At 33.9% G+C, this 18,729-nt stretch overlaps 2 protein-coding genes across 4 annotated transcripts in view; one reads left to right on the forward strand and one right to left on the reverse strand.

Annotated features, from left to right (window-relative positions):
* Positions 1 to 18,729, forward strand: part of LOC136027463 (ADP-ribosylation factor-like protein 2) — a 127,961-nt gene that overhangs the window by 77,546 nt on the left and 31,686 nt on the right. The gene's annotated exons all lie outside the window — the stretch shown is intronic.
* The window catches only part of LOC136027462 (serine/threonine-protein kinase 32A-like), a 194,768-nt gene that overhangs the window by 26,142 nt on the left and 149,897 nt on the right, over positions 1 to 18,729 (reverse strand). For all 3 annotated transcript variants that reach the window (XM_065704751.1, XM_065704752.1, XM_065704753.1), the window contains 2 exons: positions 10,879 to 11,004; positions 675 to 803 (listed from right to left, as the gene is read on the reverse strand). In XM_065704751.1, the coding sequence (XP_065560823.1) occupies positions 675 to 803; positions 10,879 to 11,004 (255 nt within the window). The remainder of the gene's footprint in view (positions 1 to 674; positions 804 to 10,878; positions 11,005 to 18,729) is intronic.

Genomic DNA, 18,729 nt, shown 5'->3' on the forward strand with positions numbered 1-18,729 from the left:
ATTTGGTTCCACTTTTATAGTTACGATGGTACTGTTGGCCGAGTAGGCAGATAAGCTTTGATAATTTCTTTATCTCTGTAAGATCAGTGTATAAGGGCAGACGTGAGTCAATATTTAAATGCCGCTAAAAGGCGCTGTATGGTTTGAGCATACCAAGCGTGACGTCAAGAAGCACAGCGTAATGGATGCAGCACACAAATATGATTTAAGTAGAAGATCATTATCCCTACAGGCAGTATAAGGGTGCATAAATGAAACAAAATAGTGGCAAATTTTGATAGAAGTTAGGCCATAGGTATACTAGTATTGTAGATTAAATAAAATGAAAACAACAAAACCATAATCTCAATGGTGGAAAGTAGACGATACTTTCAGACGAAAAACTAAGAGCATGGTTTTCTTATGTTTCTCTTATCTGTTACAAAATTACAGATATGGTTACAAGAAAGTAAACATTAGAAAACACTGTAATCTACTATACCAGGACAATTTCCCCCTCGGTGCATAAGCTCTAGAAAATCTTAAGTCTTAGTGTGTAACAAAACGCCACTTTTTCAAAATTGGTTACTGTGTGAGGAAATACAGAGCTACGGCTGATAAATAAGACTAGATCATAACTAGGTCTGGTTGTTACCGACCTAACATCTAAAATGATAAACAGAAAAGGTCCTTACCTTTTTTACAGTTTCTTTTGTGCTGACACTTCTATGTTTATTTAGTCTTTTCTTCTTTTTATGGAGTGGCCTTGTCTCGATTATCATTTCCTCCAGCTCCAAAGTGGGATCACAGTTCAAATGGTTTTTCTGTATAGATGAAATTAGAATATACTGCATAGGCAAACTAGTAGTGATTTAAAAATGCACGCTTGTGTCCTGGTAAATTTGGAGTTTAGCTTTTAAATTTAGTACACCAGTTTTTAATTCAAATAAAACGAAGAATTTTAATCGAGAATAAAACAATTAAAATAAGCAAGTAACAAAGGTCTGAATATTGTTTCCCACATTCGAATTCACTGTCCTATTAGAGACAAGAATGGCTTTGTTTAATGGCGTCAATTCTGTTCTTTTTTTGGAGGTGGGAATATATTTTATCAATCTAGGGGAGCAAGTTTTTCTCTTTTTTTACTGTTTTATCAATGAAAATATTGAAAATGGCATTTTCTTATGAAAATGCCCCCGAAATAGTTTTTTTTCAGAATATTCGTGGCTGGGTGGGGTTCAAAAATATAGTTGGAGGGATTGAATTCTAATAAAATTAATGTCAGCTAGAGAAAAGTATTGCTGTAAGAATTGCTTCCATTCTGCATTAGAAACATCAACGACATTAAAACTGAATAACGAATCCTTTTTTTCCAGTTTTATTTTTGTCCTAGACTAAAATAAACCTGAAACCATCTTTCTATCTTATTTCTTATCACCATTTTGTTTTTGAAGCAAATTAAGAGCTATCCTGATGTCAGCTTCTGTGCAATTGATTAATTCATTCTAATATTCTTTACAATTCTTGAACACAAACTGATAGTTTAGCCGAATAGTGCCCATTAGCCGACGAAATTCGAAATACACAAGGTTTCACCAATCATTGCATACCAGTCTCTTCAGCATGTTATGAGACCAGCTCAAATAAAAATTACTCATGACATTTCTATACATAACAAAAATTTTGAATTATTAAAATTTTACTTAAAATATAAATATTATGTAATGTTTGTGAATTAAAAACATAAAATGGTCTAAGATATAGTATGTAATAGTGTATAATGTTTGTAAAATAGAAACATAAAATAGTCAAAGATGATTTTTTACGATAGAAAAGCAAAGCATTTTAGAGCATCTTTTTTGTATGACTTGATTTGCTAAAATTTGCTGCAAGTTGGAGATTATCATTTTGCTAAGAAACCGTTAGTGAAGCTGCTCGGGTTAGAGCCTATTCAGAGCTTTAACATTTATATTTTATTTTCTGGAGGTTACTTAATGACCTTTTTCTCCCAAAACAGCATCTTTTTTTCCGAAAAATTTGTGCAGTCAATAAAACACTGTTTTTTCAAAATTCCACAAATTTAGGAAAGTATTATAAATTCGTTTATCTAAGTTAGTTTTACAGAATAATGATACAACTAGCATTCCTACTAACAAGTCACCGCGGCACCAAGCCACCCGAGGCTGACACGGCTACACACGCTCATCCCCCATCCCAATCTATTCAAAGCCTCCCTCTTTACAACCTCCCAAGAATTTCCCATTCCTTTAAACCTTTCCGTTTAGCCCTTGGCGGTTGGCCCAAAAGGAAAATCTTCGGCAATCTGTCATCCTTCATCCGCAGAGCCATCTCATCCTAGCCATCTCAACATTTCTCTCATTATAGCCATAGAAAACGGGATTGAACCAAATTTTCCGTACAGCCTAATGTTTCAAATACGGTCAGTAAACCGGGTACCCAGAACAATCCGTAGGTAATTTCTTGGGAAAACATCTAGCAAATCTTCATCTGTTCTTAGGAGCACTGTTGTCACTGGTGTTGTCACTCCAGAGCCACTGTTGTCACTGTAGTTTCGAATATTCTAATCTTGTTTTGCAGACTTATCTTCCTATTTTTCCAAAATAAAATTAACTGTGAAAAAACACTCTGAGCCTTGACTATTCTACTTTTAAGATCTTCACCACTCCCACCGTCTTTACTAGTAATACTACCAAGGTAAATGAAGCCGCCCATCTGATCAGTCTTTTCGTTACTCAGCGTAACCTTTTCATCCTCACTTACTCCTAGCCATCGTGACTTAGTCTTCTTAACATTAATTTTCAAACCTTTTCTAGCACCCTGAACTCGAAAAACCTCTGAAAGTTCATTCATTTTGCTTACACTTTGATCTAGGATGCTTAAATCATCAGCATAATCTAAGTTCAGAAGAGTTTTTCCTCTCTTTTAGATTCTGTGGTCTCCCATTGCCTTTCTTGTGCTCCTTAAGACAAATCCATCAAGATGATCCATATAAAGAGGGGTAGAAGACAACTATGCTTAACTCCTGATTTAATACAAAACCAGCTGCTAACCTCATTTCCCACCTTAACCGCAGCAGTGTTATTCTCGTACATAACACTAATAACTTTAATGTATTTGTCCGGTATACCATACAAAATTAAACCTTTGCTAAAGCTCTTCTGTCAACAGAATTGAACGCTGGCTCATAATCGATAAAACTGAGGACCAAAGGTGTTTGACAACGAAGGGACTTCTCATTTATTAGCCTAAGAGTGGCAATTTGGTCGACACATCCTCACCCTTTTCTAAAATTATACCGTTCTTCACATAAAACTTTGTCTACAGGACCCCTCAGTCAAAAAGCCACCAGAGCCACCATATTTAAGAAACTTATTAATCACACTATCAGTACTTGGAGCCTTATTATTTTTTAGTCCTTTTAGTACTGTCGCTAATTCTTCCTCACAAAACATATCTTCCTTCACATCCAAGATATCACAAATTTTTTCATTTTCCTCTATATCTTTTCCTGCAGCTCTGTCTCCATTTGGCACATTCTCAAAATGTTTTGCCCATCTCTCTTTAACTTATTCTTTATCACTATTTGTGCCCCTGTTCCCATCTTTAACTGGGAAAAGGGCGGATTGACTACTCTCTCTCAATTTATTAACATGCCTGTACAATATTTTACTATTATGCCTTCTAGCTGGAGCTTCCGGATCCCCGGCAATTTTATCCGTGGCCTCCACTTCACACCTCCTTAGTTCATATTGTAATGCCTTCTCTACTTTCTTTATATTCCTTTTGTTTTCATTTGATGTATCACTTAGATAATTCTGTACAAGCCCCTTCTCTCTATTAAACATGAAACTTTTTCACTAATATCTCTAGCTGCAGTCCTAACTTTCTCACTGTTCACTATTTACACTATTAGCAACTTCACAAATATTTTTCGAAAATTATTCCAACCATCTTCCACATTGTCAAATTTTAAAATCTTAAGTTTAGTATTCAACTGTTCCTGGAAAGTTTCTGGCAGATTTTTATCCTGGAGTCTACCAACATCACAACTTCATGAGAGGTAGTTATCCTTCCGAATTTTCAGCTTTAAACTAACCCTAAACACTACTAGACGGCGATCTTTAATTTTAACATCAATAACAGCACTTCTATGTGCCCTAGTATCTTGTATTGATCCTGTCAGTCTTTGCTTTACTATAACATAATCACTAAGGTTTGCTGTAGTACCCTCACGAGAATACGATGTTAACTTATGGGCCATTTTATGGCAAAACACCATATTGGTTATAACAGGATTGCTATACCTAAAATATGGCAAAGTCTGTAGCCATTATTGTTTTCTTTTCCTGTGCCAAATTTACTCAGGATAGGATACCATGTATCGCTATTTCTACAAACTTGGGCGTTAAAATATCCTAGTTAAAACACAATTTTTTTAGCTGGGTCCCTGTCTGTTTTCTCCTCTAACTGTAAGTAAAATGCATCTGAGTCACTAGTATCTCCGTCAGTTGGCTCTACCGGGGCATATACTACTATAACTGATATCCTGAACTTTCTAGTCATAAAATAAGCGATTCGTATTCTATTATCAATACCTTCTCAGCTAAACAAGAATTGGCAGCTTCCTTATTCAACATGAGCCCTACTCCATGTCAATGTACCCCATCCTTCCTGCCTGAGTAAACAAATTCTTTACCACCTAATTTCATATTTCCTACCCCTCGAATATGTATTTCTGAAACTCATATTGAGTCTACTTCGAATCTTTTGAATTCGTCAGTCAAAATGTTGATACGATAGTTATTTTTTAACGTCATACCATTCCAAGTTCCAATTTTCAGCAATAAATTGGTTTTGTTCTGTGTTTCGATTCCATTTCTTACGTTTGTACATTTTTCAATTAATTTATTATGGTTGTTGAGTTCAAGTATACAAAATGGATTAGAAACATTTCTTTTTTTTTTAATAAAATAGAATGTTTTTAATATTGTTTTTACTTCCTCTCTTTTTCAATCCTTCCCAGAAAATTATACTTAACTTTCTCATACAGATGAAAATTCCAAGGTACATATTACCACCGGTAATCAGTTATATATGAAGCATGCAGTGCTTCATAAATTTAGGATCAACTAATCCTAACCAAAATAATAAGTTGACAAAATTTAGTGCCGATACAGCATCTCATTAGATTTATCACTAGCATTATAAACGTATAAACACAAGTAAACATGTTGAACATCATTGATTTTAATGCAACAGTTCTAAAGGATTAAATAAAAAAAAACTGAAAGTAAGGAGTGACGTTAAAACTTAAAAACAACAGAAATTACTCCGCATATGAAAGGGGCTATTCCTTCCTCAACACCCCTCTCTTTACGCTAAAGTTTGACACTTTTTCTCAACTCTACTTTTTAAAACAGTAAAAAGCTTTAGTGTAAAGAGCGGGGCGTTGAGGAGGGAACAGTCTCTTTCATATACGGAGTAATTTCTGTTCGTTTTAAGTCTCAATGTCACTCCTTACTTTCAGTTTAAAAATGTGCTTTTTTAATTAATTTCTAAACGTTTTTGAATTAATAAATGTTTTGATTTTGGCTCTCCGCACACGAATAATAAAAAAAAAATGCATATTAATTTTTTTTTGGCTAAATGGCTTTCTCATAGTTTTGATCGGACGATTTTGAGAAAAAAAGGAGCGGGGAGGAGACCTAGTTTCCCTCCGATTTTTTGTTTGCTTGTAAAGGCAACTAGAACTTTTTATTTTTTACAAAAGTTTTTATTAGTAAAAAATATACATAGCTTACGAATTAACTTAAGTAACGAAGTTAATTACTTTATACTAAAGCTTAAATTTTGTCCCAATTCCTTAAGAATGACCCCTGAATCACAAAGGCCGTAAAATAAATAGTTGAAATTACTAAAAATACTCTAGCGTAAAGAGAAAGGTATTAGGAGGAGGTGAACCCCTCATATGCGTGATAATTTCTGTTCGTTTCAAGTTTTAATACTGTTCCTTACTTTCAGCTGAAAAAAAACTTTTCATATTTATTTTTTTATTTTTTTAAATATTGCTAGAAAATCCTGCGCCCCTTCATGGAAATTCTCTTCCCCCATGACAAATTCCTCCATAGAAAGATCCCCCACGCAACCCCATCCCCTCAACCCCTCCCCCCAAACCAGAAAAATCTCCCTGAAAACACTTCCCAATAACCATTACTATATGTACACACGGTCAAAGTTTGTAACTTGCAGCCCCTCCCACGGAGACTGTGGGGGAGTAAGTCGTTACACAGACATAGTTATTAGGTTTTTCGACTATGCTGAATAAAATGGCGATCTCAGAATTTTGATTCGGTGACTTTTGGAAAAAATAAGCTTGGGAGGGGGCCTAGATCCCTTAGGGGGCATTTATTATCCATACACGGAGATTTTCCATTCAATGCAGAAGACGTTTTGGATAATCTAGCCCACAAAATATACAGTGTGGTTTTATTGTGTAATTACATATTACAGTGTTGTCTCAATAAAGAACATACTTTATATTCTAAAAACTTTATTTTCTCCCTTTTAACTTGTACTACGAGCCCTCATTCAATTTATCCACCCCGCTCCAAAAGTTATTGCTGGGTACACCCTGCTATTTACCTTAAAGCTCTCCCTTCCTTTAAAGCCTTCCAAAAGTTAGATTTGAGTCATATTTCTCAGACTTCTTATGCGTAGCTTCATCCATAGAGCTGGTGAATATGGATTAATAAGTACTAATACTTGTAGAAAGGAGAAAAAGTAATGTCATCCTCTTTTCAAGTAATCATGGAATAACATTCTCCACCCTTGGACCTCTCTGCTCAAAGCTGTTTTTAAGAGCAAAAAAACGAAGCAAAAACACACTTTTACTAATGAGGAATTGTTCGTCTGGAGAAGATTGTCTGGAGAAGATTCCAGTAATTTTACTCCAGGCTCATGGACTAGTTCTATCTGTTTACTTTGTAATCCTTATCATTTGTTTTGCAAGAACTTTCTCCACTATTAAATTTGAAAGTCTCAAGAGCGAAAAATTTTCAAAGATGTTAGCTATTCTGGCTTCTTGAAATGACACAGTAGACAATTAACGCGCACGGACTATTATAAATGTTATCATCATTCAAGATAAGATTCTGAAGCCGGGAATAGCTATTTGACTTATCAAGCCCCTTGGACAGCCTTGGGGGGGTGTCATTCTTTTTCTTCAAAGATATGCACTCAATGTCCAGTGCTGAGGAATTCTCAAGAGTGTCATCTCTTAAGACGTTTCATCTCTTGAGACTGTCACTACGGCAGAGATATCACCATTTCCTTTGACGTCACCAGGTTTTTTCTGGCTCAGATAAGGCTAAACAACATACGAGCAAGAAATTACATATTGGTGTATCAGCAGGAAAAGAATATCTATAAGAGGGGAGATCCATACCAGCATTAAGCCCACTGTAAGACTGGATCGAAAAAGGACCGCTGGAAACAGGGGGCCACAACTGCTGATAAAGTCAGACCATCAAAGACTCTCAGTTCTATTGAGTCGTTTGGTTCTGAAGATGTTATAGCCAAATTTAACTCCCATACACATTTACTAATAAAATATATCATGGTTCCAGGTACATCCAAAGTTGCTATTATACCGCTAGTCTTTTCGCGAGTTAAAAGTTAAGTTTTTACACAAGTGCTTAGACTCATCTTGAAGGAAGGAATATAAGGCTTTGTTAGAATAAACTCCTCGAAAAAATGGTTTCAGATGATTTTGCACTGTAGAACAAATTTATTTTTCATGCCCTATTTTTGGGCAAGTCTTCCTTCGAGTATCCAAATCTAGGTGTAAATTTGCGTGTTTGCTTTGTAATATGTCAGGTCTCAGATAGGCCGGTAAAAAAAATACTTTGCTGGATTTAGCCCTACTCGAAACCTCCGCGTTCAATAACAGAGACATCAAACTACTCTCAAATTACAGCTGCATTTAAGTGATGACCGCTGCCAACTAGTTTTCATGTTTTCTGTTTACCCTCCTCCCCTCCACAAACAAATCCTGCGTACAAACCCGATTACAGCGAAGAAAAAATCTTTGCGTAGGTGTTATGCCTTGAACATACACTGTTTAAAAAGAAGTTTTTGATTCTGAATCAGTTTTTTACCTATGACTCTCAGTAAATTACGGCAAAATAACTGATTTGAGCGCTTTGATATAACCAGAAAACAGTTTTGTCGAGTTCAGCATTGTTAAAAAATATATATATATTTAAGTGCAATTTTTACAGATATCAGAGAATCATATGGCCACAAAAATATGGATAGAGTATTATATCTATGTTAACATTATTTCCGACGTCCTCAGTGGAGTTATTAATTCAGTGTGTGCTGGGAGACTCGGTGAAGACTAAAAACTGTAATTTTTTATTTACTGTAGATAACACTCTTTTAAAGCATCTTTTTTCTTTAGTTCTTATTTGCAAAGAGAGTATTATCCCTCGGCGCTCTTTCACATTTTGTACCTGTTTTTTGAATCTCAGATTGATAACACCTGTAAGTCAAATTGGCTAATAAAAATAGTAATCGTAGTTTAAGTAAATATAATACATATATAAAACATATTTAAAAACAGAACATATAAAACAGAAAGTAAATATTTTACGGAATAACACGAGGGTTAATCAATAAATACCAAAGACTGAAAAAATGAAAGACTTTGAACGTAAGCTCCAACAGTTTCGTTGACATCAATTTCTCCTTTGTTAATTAATTATGCTAGTTAAAAGTTTTCAGTTTGTAGTCCTTTTAAATAGCGTATTTCCTGTTATTTTTAAAATATGTTTTGGCTATTACTGATTTTCCCAGATTCAAATCCGGCTTCTATCAACACTTTCTGCGTGGCCATTCCTCATAATACATATTTTGCAATAATGCTTGGAAATTTAGACAGGTGGCCTGAGTAACCATCTGCAAAATAGGTTTTTTATATTGCTTGAGATCAAAAAATCATCAAACAGTTCGTGGCAACGAATTGTAAGTGAGGAGCGACTTGGCTCAATAGTAACCAAAACTCTAAAAACCGAATTTTCATGTTATTAGATACATCAAGAGAATTAACTTATGTTGCTAATTCCAAGTATATAGAATTTATTAAGTTTAGTTTTACCCATCAAAAGTTACAAGCCTGAAAAAATTTGCTTGATTTTTGAAACACAGGGAAATACACCCTAAAATTCAAAAAATCTTAATGAAAATAAACATCATCAGATTCAGCATATCAGAGAACCCTACTGTAGAAGTTTCAAGAAAGATCAAGGATGCCTGTTTATTTGTTTTTTTAAATATTTTTTTTTTCGTTTTTTTCCCAGGGGTAATCGTGTCGAAATAATGGTCCTAGAAGATCAGGAAAGAGTGCGTTCGAACGGAAACTAAAAGTTATCACGCGGTTTTTAAGTGACCAAAAGATTGGAGGGCAATTGGTCCCCCTCCTATGCCCCTTTTCCCCACAGTTTTCTGATCAAAATTTTGAGATAGCCATTTTGTTCAGTATAGTTGAAATATCAAATAATTATCTCTTTAGGGGAAAAATGGCCTCCACAATTCGTTGGGAATGGCCTGTATGTTGTCAAATCTGCCCAATGTTTACTGATAATATTTTTTATTGGGAAGTATAGACATTTGGGGGGTGGGGGGGATTTTGTGCTCGGGGTGGATTTCCATAGGGAAAATCTTCTTTGGGCCGAGAAATTTCCGAGGGGGGGAGTGACTTTCCCAAGGGAAATTTTTCACTGGGGGAGCTTGACAGAATTCCTATACAATTTTTTTTTAATTGTCTTACAGTCTCTTTGCCAACTCAATTTTGTATGTGGAGATGTTACGGGGGAATTATCCGGGGGCTATTTTTCGCGTCTTTTGATTTCCCGAAAAAATTTCCGCGGAAGGGGGCATTTCTAGGGAGATTTAGAAATCGATTAGAAATTAGTCTTTTTGATGATGTATGCTAAGGAAAGTACGCAAAAATGAAAGGACGAATTTTCAGGCTGAATCTTCCTTAAGTAATTTTACAGGGGAAAATTTTAGTGAGGATGGAACTATCTGGAGGGAATTTGACGGGGGGTGCACTTTACGCTGGACGTACTTTCACGGGAAGGTTTCCATGAGGGGGGGATTATTTCATGGAGGGTGAGCCAGATTTATCGGTGTCATTGAAAAACGATCAGAAATTGAATAATAACACACGTTTTTTTTTAACTGAAATCAGGAAGCAACATTAAATTTCAAAACAAACAGAAATTATTCTGTGACATAAGGATTTCCCCCTCCTCAATAGCTTGCTCTTTATAATAAAGTTTTACTGTTTTGCTCGTTTTTAAGAGCTGCTACTGAAACACAGGGGCGGTTTAATTAGAATAGGAACCGTTTTTAAAAGTGCTAAAAGTTTTTGCGTAAAGAACAAGGTATTGAGAAGGGGGACACCCTTTATATAGGGACCAATTTCTGTCCATTTCGAGTTTTAATGTTGCTTCTTACTTTCAGTTCAAAAAACCTTTTTTTTTTATTAATACAGAGGTTAGCCCCAAATGTTTATTACACGAATAGACACACTAACGGACAGTACTGCAAGTCTGTGTTAATTTGAATTTAAATAAATTAAGTTAGAATCAAAACAGAGTCATGAAAACAGGAATAGTTCAGATGGTAAGAAGTGCTAAATAATGTTGCAATAAAAGATGACGAAATTATATGTCTAAGGTACATTAAAGTAACTAAATCAAGCTTTAAACTAACGAAACTAACTAATTTACATATATATCTATCATGTACTAAACATATCTTCAAGGTAAATAGTGCTAACAAACAAATAGTAGTACTTATAAAAGAGCTTACCGATGGTAAAAACTGTGGTTGCAATTCTTTGGCGTAAAGTTTTGACACAGATACATTCTCAACAAACGAATATGACCGTAGCCTGTCACTGTTAGTGATTCGGATGTTTTCATCTCTTTCCATTAGCTGAAATAAAAGAAAACTCATTTAATTCCAATCGATATAGAGACATCTATAAATTACAAACAGGCATATGTAAAATACTAATCTTTAAAGTACTACCTAAGTAAACTTCTTAGGATCTTGGAAGCTTTTAGGTAGTTGCATGGGTACTAGGAACTACATTTCATGGCTAATTAGAATTATTTCGAATTTTTACTTAAGGTGAGACAAAATAGAAGATTTAAAACCAAAATAACTTTCAGCGACCGAGCATAACAATGATAATTAACTGAACGATTATGGAAAAATTCAGAAAACAAGAAGCAAAGAAATAGAATTTTGACCAGTGAAATTCTAAGAAGAAAGACATGTTGCAAATATTTCATGTAGATAAACAAAAAAGCCTCCTTGGCCTATATAAGAAAAGATATAATGAAAAATAAACAAGAGTTTCAAAACACAAATATGTTTTTTAGATTTTTTTTCTTGCCTCTATTCAATTTTTAATTTTTGAGTTTATTTTAGTTCTTTGATCTCTCCTCGGTTTTCAACTTTTCATCTTTTACTTTAAAGTCCGTGTTTTTAGTTCCTTCTTTCTTTTCCCCCTTGCCGCTGGTACTGAAGATGACTTGATATAAATTTAGGCGCAATCATTTCGATACATTTCCCCTCTTTGGATTTTTTTGATTGAAATTTCTGCTTCTTTCTTAGTTTTAGCATTCTCTTAATTTTTTCAGGGTTTTTATAGATGAGACAGGTAATCTTTTGTCTTAAATTTACAAATAGATTTTGTACTCTCAGTGGTTGATCTGGGTTAATCACAAAGGCTGAAAATGGTTAGAATGAAGAATCTTATATATTTAGTACCCTCCTAGCAGGCATAATAAAGATCATAAGGTTTTCAAACAGTTCGTGGTAGCGAACTGTAGTAAAGAGCGACCCGGCTCAATAGTAACCGAAACTATAAAAAACGGAAGTTTGATACCATATATATATATATATATATATATATATATATATATATATATATATATATATATATATATATATATATATATATATATATATATATTTTATCAATTTTAGTCTAACCCATCAAAATTTACAAGCCTGAGAAAATTTGCTTTTATTTAGAAAATAGGGTGAAACACCCCTTAAAGGTAATAGAATCTTAACGATATCAGGGAACCCTACTGTAGAAGTTTCACGATCACCCAGGGGTGATCGTATCGACCCAAAGGTCCTAAAATGTCACGAGAGGGCTCATTTTAATGGAAAATAAAAGTTATAGCACCCTTTTTAGGTTACTAAAAATTTTAAGGGTACCCAGGCTCCCTCCAACGCTCATTTTTTCTCAATGTCACCGAATCAATATTATGAGATAGCCATTTTATTCAGCATAGTCAAAAAACCTAGAAACTATGTCTTTGGGGACGACTTACTCCCCAACAGTCTCCATGGAAGGGGCTGCCAGGTACAAACTTTGACCAGAGTTTACATATAGCTATGGTTATTGGGAAGTGTACTGAAACTTACAGAGGGATTTTTTTGGCTGGAGGGGGGGGGGTTGAGGGGAGGGGGTTATGCGGGGGAAACTTTCCACGGAGGAACTTGTCATGTGGGGAGAAAATTTCCATGAAGGGGGTGCAGGATTTTTTAGCATTTTTTTAAAGAACAATGAAAAAATAAATATGCAAAGTTTTTTCAACTGAAAGTAAGGAGCAGCATTAAAACTTAAAACGAACAGAAATTATTACGCATATGAAGGGTTCACCTCCTCCTAATATCTCTTTACGCTAATGTAATTTCATTGATTTCAACTATTTGTTCCACGGCCTTTGTGATTCAGGGGTCATTCTTAAGGAATTGGGACAAAATTTAAGCTTTAGCGTAAACAGTGAGGTCTTGACAAGGGGGAGAACCCTCTCATCTACGTAATAAACACATACAAATTTAGAAGTTCGTTACGTAAGTTAATTCGTAAGTTACGTATATTTTCACTAATAAAAACGTTCGTAAAATTAAAAGTTCTACTAGCCTTTTTAAGTAACCAAAAAATTTTGGAGTAACTAGGCCTACTCCCCCCTCCTTTTTTCTCAAAGTTGTTCGATCAAAACTATGAGAAAGCCATTTAGCCAAAAAAGTAAATTAATATGCAAATTTCCTATTAATTAATCATGTGCAGAGAGCCAAAATCAAAACATGCATTAATTAAAAAAACGTTCAGAAATTAAATTAAAAAAAACAAGTCTGTTTTAACTGGAAGTAAGGAGCGACATTAAAAATTAAAACGAACAGAAATTACTCCGTATATCAATGGGGTTGTTTCCTCCTCAACGCCCCACTCTTTATGGTAAAACGCCCCACTCTTTACGGTAAAGTTTTTTACTGTTTTAAAGAGTAGATTTGAGAGAAAGAGTCAAACTTTAGCGTAAAGAGCGGGACGTTGAGGAGGGAACAACCCCTTTCATATACAGAGCAGTTTTTGTTCGTTTTAAGTTTTAATGTCGCTCCTTACTTTCAGTTAAAAAAAACTTTTTTTTTATTTGACCTGCAAATAAAAAGGTTAATAAGCGCATTGCTGAAAGCAGGATTCACCATGTCGTAATCGACCTATAGGATGATCTGTAAGAGATAGAGCCTTTCTCACAGTTATGAGCCCACTTTTGAATAAATATACGAGAGTAAACTAATGCCCATTGACTTTCAAGCCAATATTTAATATTTTTGCGGGATAACGCTAAATAGGGCTGGTTAACTTTTTTTCAGATACCGACACGAGCTTCCCTTCTCACCAGTTTCCCTATCTTTGGAATTGAATTTATCTAATGCTAAAATATTAATGGAGACTTTTTCTATCTATCTTTTCTTATAGCGACAAACTTGTAAAATGCATACGGGCTTTTCCCTTAACTTTGCCATTATTCACTGCCACTATGAAAGTGGGGTCCCCGTCATAAAAGTCCTCAATCTTATCACGGAGAATAAAGCCTGTCAAAACAAAGAATTTTCCGCTAACTAGGACAAATAATTGATGTCTTTTATTTGGTCGAAACAATCTGTGAAAACAACTTGAGTTTTTTTTTTGTTAGTAAATTATTAGTCTAATCTGCCCTTTGTTTACCAAATTGTACTGTATGATAAATACAGGAACATATTGTACATATCAAACATAGTGTCAACTTAAATTTACTTGGGTTTAACAATACAGTAGATTTTAATAGTCTTTTGTTTCCAAGCTTTTAAAGAAGAAAAATTTAAAAAAACAATTGGAAAACAATTTTTCATTGAAAAGTAAAGGCCGTATTGAACTTGAGATTAGGAGAAATAAAAACCTACAATACTTCAAACTCCAAACAACCAGAAATTACTATTAAAGAATAAATGAGACCCAAAACGAACAGAAATTAAATAAACGATCATAGCAAAAACATGTAACAGGTGCTATTATAAATGAAGAAATAAATCTTAAAACAAGTAGAGCTTAAATTGAATTTGCAAATCAAGCTTAAAACGAACAAATATATTTTTCTTTTGAAGTATAAATGAAACCCATAACGAACATAAATAAAATAAAGAATCATAGCAAATAAACATACAATAGGTACTCATAAAATTGAATACACAAATCTTAAAACGAGTAAAACTTAAATAAAATATGCAAATCGAACTGAAAACGAACAAAACCACTACAGACAAGAGTTTGGACGCTGCCTCCTTCCCTAACTGTAAAAGTAAGGACCTACTGCGTCATTATCGGCTTACTGAAAACAGACTATATTATAAATAATTTGTTTTTTTACTTATATTATTAAAACATTGAAAATATAAATTAGAGTAAAACTAAATTTTGATCTGATGAGCTCTCAGCAATCAATATCATTAAATATCAAATATTCAGTTTAATTTTATTAGTTCTTTCCAAGACTCTTCAAGATAAATGTAGATTCACTACAAAAAAGAGTTTGTCTAGTGCCCCTTCCCTGACTGTAAAATTTTATAAGTCTACTGCATCATGGGCGCTTTACTGAAAACAAGTTATGTTACAAATATTTCTTTCCGGTTATTACAGCATTGAAAATAAAAATAGAAATTACAATGAAATATAATCTTGAACTGATATTTCAACAATTAATATAATTATATATCAAATATTCAGTTTAATTTAATCACTTCTTTTCAAGACTGTTCAAGAAACATACAGTTTTCTTTTTTTTTATCTCCTCACTCCATTTCTTGAGCATTTGACTCTATAGTACTATCTTAATCTCATTCTCCCAATTTGCATGTATATCCAATGGTCCTCTACTTTCATTCAAAAAAAAAAAAAAAAAAAAAAAATGTCTTGTCTAAAATGTCTATGGTTTTTGTGGCCGTGATCTTTTTTTCCCCTGCGAGAGTAAATCTTCATAAACTGCCTGAAGCAACCTGTCACTCAGTAACTGAAGGACTGTAAACCAAAATTTAATTATTGAGACTAGTCTTTAATTTTTAGTGGCAATAGACACTGCAGTATAAAAATAAATCCTATAATTGTCAAATCCAAGTGATCCTTTCTTTTCAAAGTCACAAATGAAAAAATTTAAAGAATCCCAGTTACGAACACCTCCGTTATATTTATAGAATCTCTTTTTCTCCTTCCATTCAATCACTGTTATAGTCACTGTAACCTGTATAGTGAACCGTAGCCAATTTGTGTGCACGGGAGGCTGTTAGGTTTCTTGCTGTTATATTTTATATATCAATAACTGTAAATTGATCGGTTGCGTCTTGCTTTGCCAGTTTTTTCTTCTTAAGAATTATCACGTTGGATCAAAGTTTTATAAAGATATTAAAAAGGTTATGGGCAGGACTTCTACCTTAAGTTGGGTTTACCGGCTAGATGGGTTAAGTTGGGTTTGAGCTTGTGGATGAAGCTTAGGGCTAATTGCCTTCCGATTAGCCCAAGATTAAAAAGATATTAAAAAAAAGATGCTCCAGTGAAGACAGATATACTTGCACGCTTTGCAGAGTTAAACAGGATTATTTGGTGCATTGCTTGAGCCCGTACCAGGGGCTCTCTACGATAACGAAAGAGATATTTGGAAAATATGAGTTTATAATCCCAGGTGTCTTAAATAGTACATCCCCTCAGTTTATTTCTAGAATAGAGAGGAACCAGGAAATTTTGCTAACTAAAAAAAAGAAATCCTAGTATTAAGTAAATGTAGTGTTTCATTTACCTGTTTCTTAGTTTTTTTTCTTTTTATGATGGATGATGTAAGCTTGTTATATTTGTGCTTCTTTTTTCTTTCTTTTTTTGACTTTATGGGTGCATAGGTTTTGCTTCTTGTTATATGCTCGTACTAAATCTTGAATATTATTATAATTTTTTATATTATAATTAATATTATATATTTGGAGTATTCGAAGCAAGCCCAAGTGTTTGGTTTTGTTCTGTCCAACACAACTTTAATTTTTATAACAGAATACACCTTAACTCAAAAATAAGATTGAAAATAGTAATTGAAAATAATTATGATTTTTTTACAGAATAATCTCTCAAAATAAAAAAGAAAAACCTAAATGGATGACATTGACGCATACACTGTAAAGTCACTCAGATAGGCACACACTCTGCATTATTTTTCGGGCAGACCAATAATAAAAAAATATCAATTTTGATAATTTGAATAAGAAGTGCCCATACATTTGGGGAAATATATTATATCGAGCGTGGAAAGCCCAAAGACCTCCTCCCTTGCAAAACAGCCTGCCCTTAACAGATAACTAACGGAAGCAATATTTTACCGAGAGTGACCTGAATATAAAGATCCTAGCTTTTCACCAAGAAGAACTGTAGGCGTTTATCCTCCACCCTAATCTTTTCAAAGTTTTAGCCTTTACTCCGCATTATTAAGTCCCTCTCTGTTTTATCCCCTTTCTTATGGCCTCTTTCCAGGTCGTCACCCTCGTCCTTCATCTACGAAACGCGACCCTACCCCCTTGACCTTTTTTTTACCTAATAAAGAGAGATTGAACAATATTTTTCACGAAGATCGATTCCCGTTGTGTTGTCACTATACGAGTATTAAATACTATACGTAGATAACAGCTAAAATAGATTTAGTATGTCTCCCTCAGCTTTTCAAAGTGTTCATGTTTAAAAGCAATAAATGTGTTAATACTGTTGCTTCTATAATCCCAAACTTTGGTCGACGGTGCAACTTCCTATTATTCTTGTATTTTTTTTTAGTTGAAACATGACCTTCAGCTTGGCCGTTTTACTTTTTCACCTTCACTATGTCTTCCATCCTCACTAATATTAAGGTATTTGAAGCAATCTACTCAATCATTCTCCTCCAGACATAAGACCACTTAATCACAATCCTCATTATTCGTCCTCTTAACTTAAAGTTTTAAACCTCTTCTTGCACTATAAGCACTGAAAATCCGTATGATTTAATCATTTCAGCAACGTTTTTGTCTAGCCACTGACATCATCTAAATAATATAGAAGAGGTTTTAGGTTTGATACCATATTCTTTCATAGCTGTTCCATATTGATTCTAATGCTTACCTCGCTTCCTATCTTAACCGCGACAATATTATTCTGGCCCATTTCAAGAACTTTAATCTGCTTATCTGGTATACCAAGTAAGATATAACCTTTGATAAAGCTGACTCAAATGCCTATTCAAAATGACTTTTAAGAACTTTGGCATGCCAATCTGGTATACCGAGTAGGATATAGCCTTTGATAGAGCTGACTCGAACGCCTATTCAAAATCAATAAGACTCAGAACAAAAGAGGTTCAATAGTTTTGACACTTCTAAGTTACCAATCTAAATACAAAAAGCTGATCAAAACAACACAATGCCTTACTAAAACCACGCTGTTATTCTCTTAAAAATTTTTCTGTAGCTTACTTTAGACTATTAGATACTACATTCTAAGTAATTGGATTTTTACCAAAGTAAAATTAACACCTCTATAATTTTTATTTGACTTTAGTCTCCCTTTTTATAAATGAGTTTAATTCAAATTTTCCAGAATTACTTGGCGCTTTTAAATAATCTTTATAGTTCTAAATAAATTATTTCTTACGTCATATATAATGGTGGCACTTACTCGCCCAAATTCTGGTGAGGGATGGAGGAAGGTACTTTTAAAATGATTTTTAATGAAGACATAAAAAAAAGACTTTTAAATATCTAAAAAGGTAGTTATCCTCCCAATTGTTACGCCGTATTTACATTAAATTTCAGAATATTATTAAAATTTCTATTTGTATCTGAAGCTTCTTTCTTTTTCAATAGTTTTATTATCATATATCGCTCCTGCTAGCTAGATGATATTCATCCTCTTTAACACTGTCACAAACTTCCTTTGCGGTGTTATATAATTTACGACATTTTAACGCATAATCGAAATGATCTGCTCATCTCTCCTGAGCACCGGCTCCGTCACTACTTACATCTTCATTCCACTTCATTCATTCATTCATTCATTCATTCATTCATTCATTCATTCATTCATTCATTCTTCATTCATTCTTCTTTCATTCTAACAGGGTCACATTAACTTCATCATTTAGATTTCTTCAATTTGCCCGTTCAATATCAAACTAACGTACAGATGACTAATTTGTCTAGATCTTTGACAATTTTATCCATAGCCCTTGTTTCACACATTCATACTTTAAATGCCCTTCCGTCCCTTACATTTCTCTTGCAATTTTCTAAATTTAATAATCTTTTTATTGCCAG

The sequence above is a fragment of the Artemia franciscana genome, chromosome 5, assembly GCF_032884065.1.
Source record: "Artemia franciscana chromosome 5, ASM3288406v1, whole genome shotgun sequence".
NCBI classification, from domain to species: domain Eukaryota; kingdom Metazoa; phylum Arthropoda; class Branchiopoda; order Anostraca; family Artemiidae; genus Artemia; species Artemia franciscana.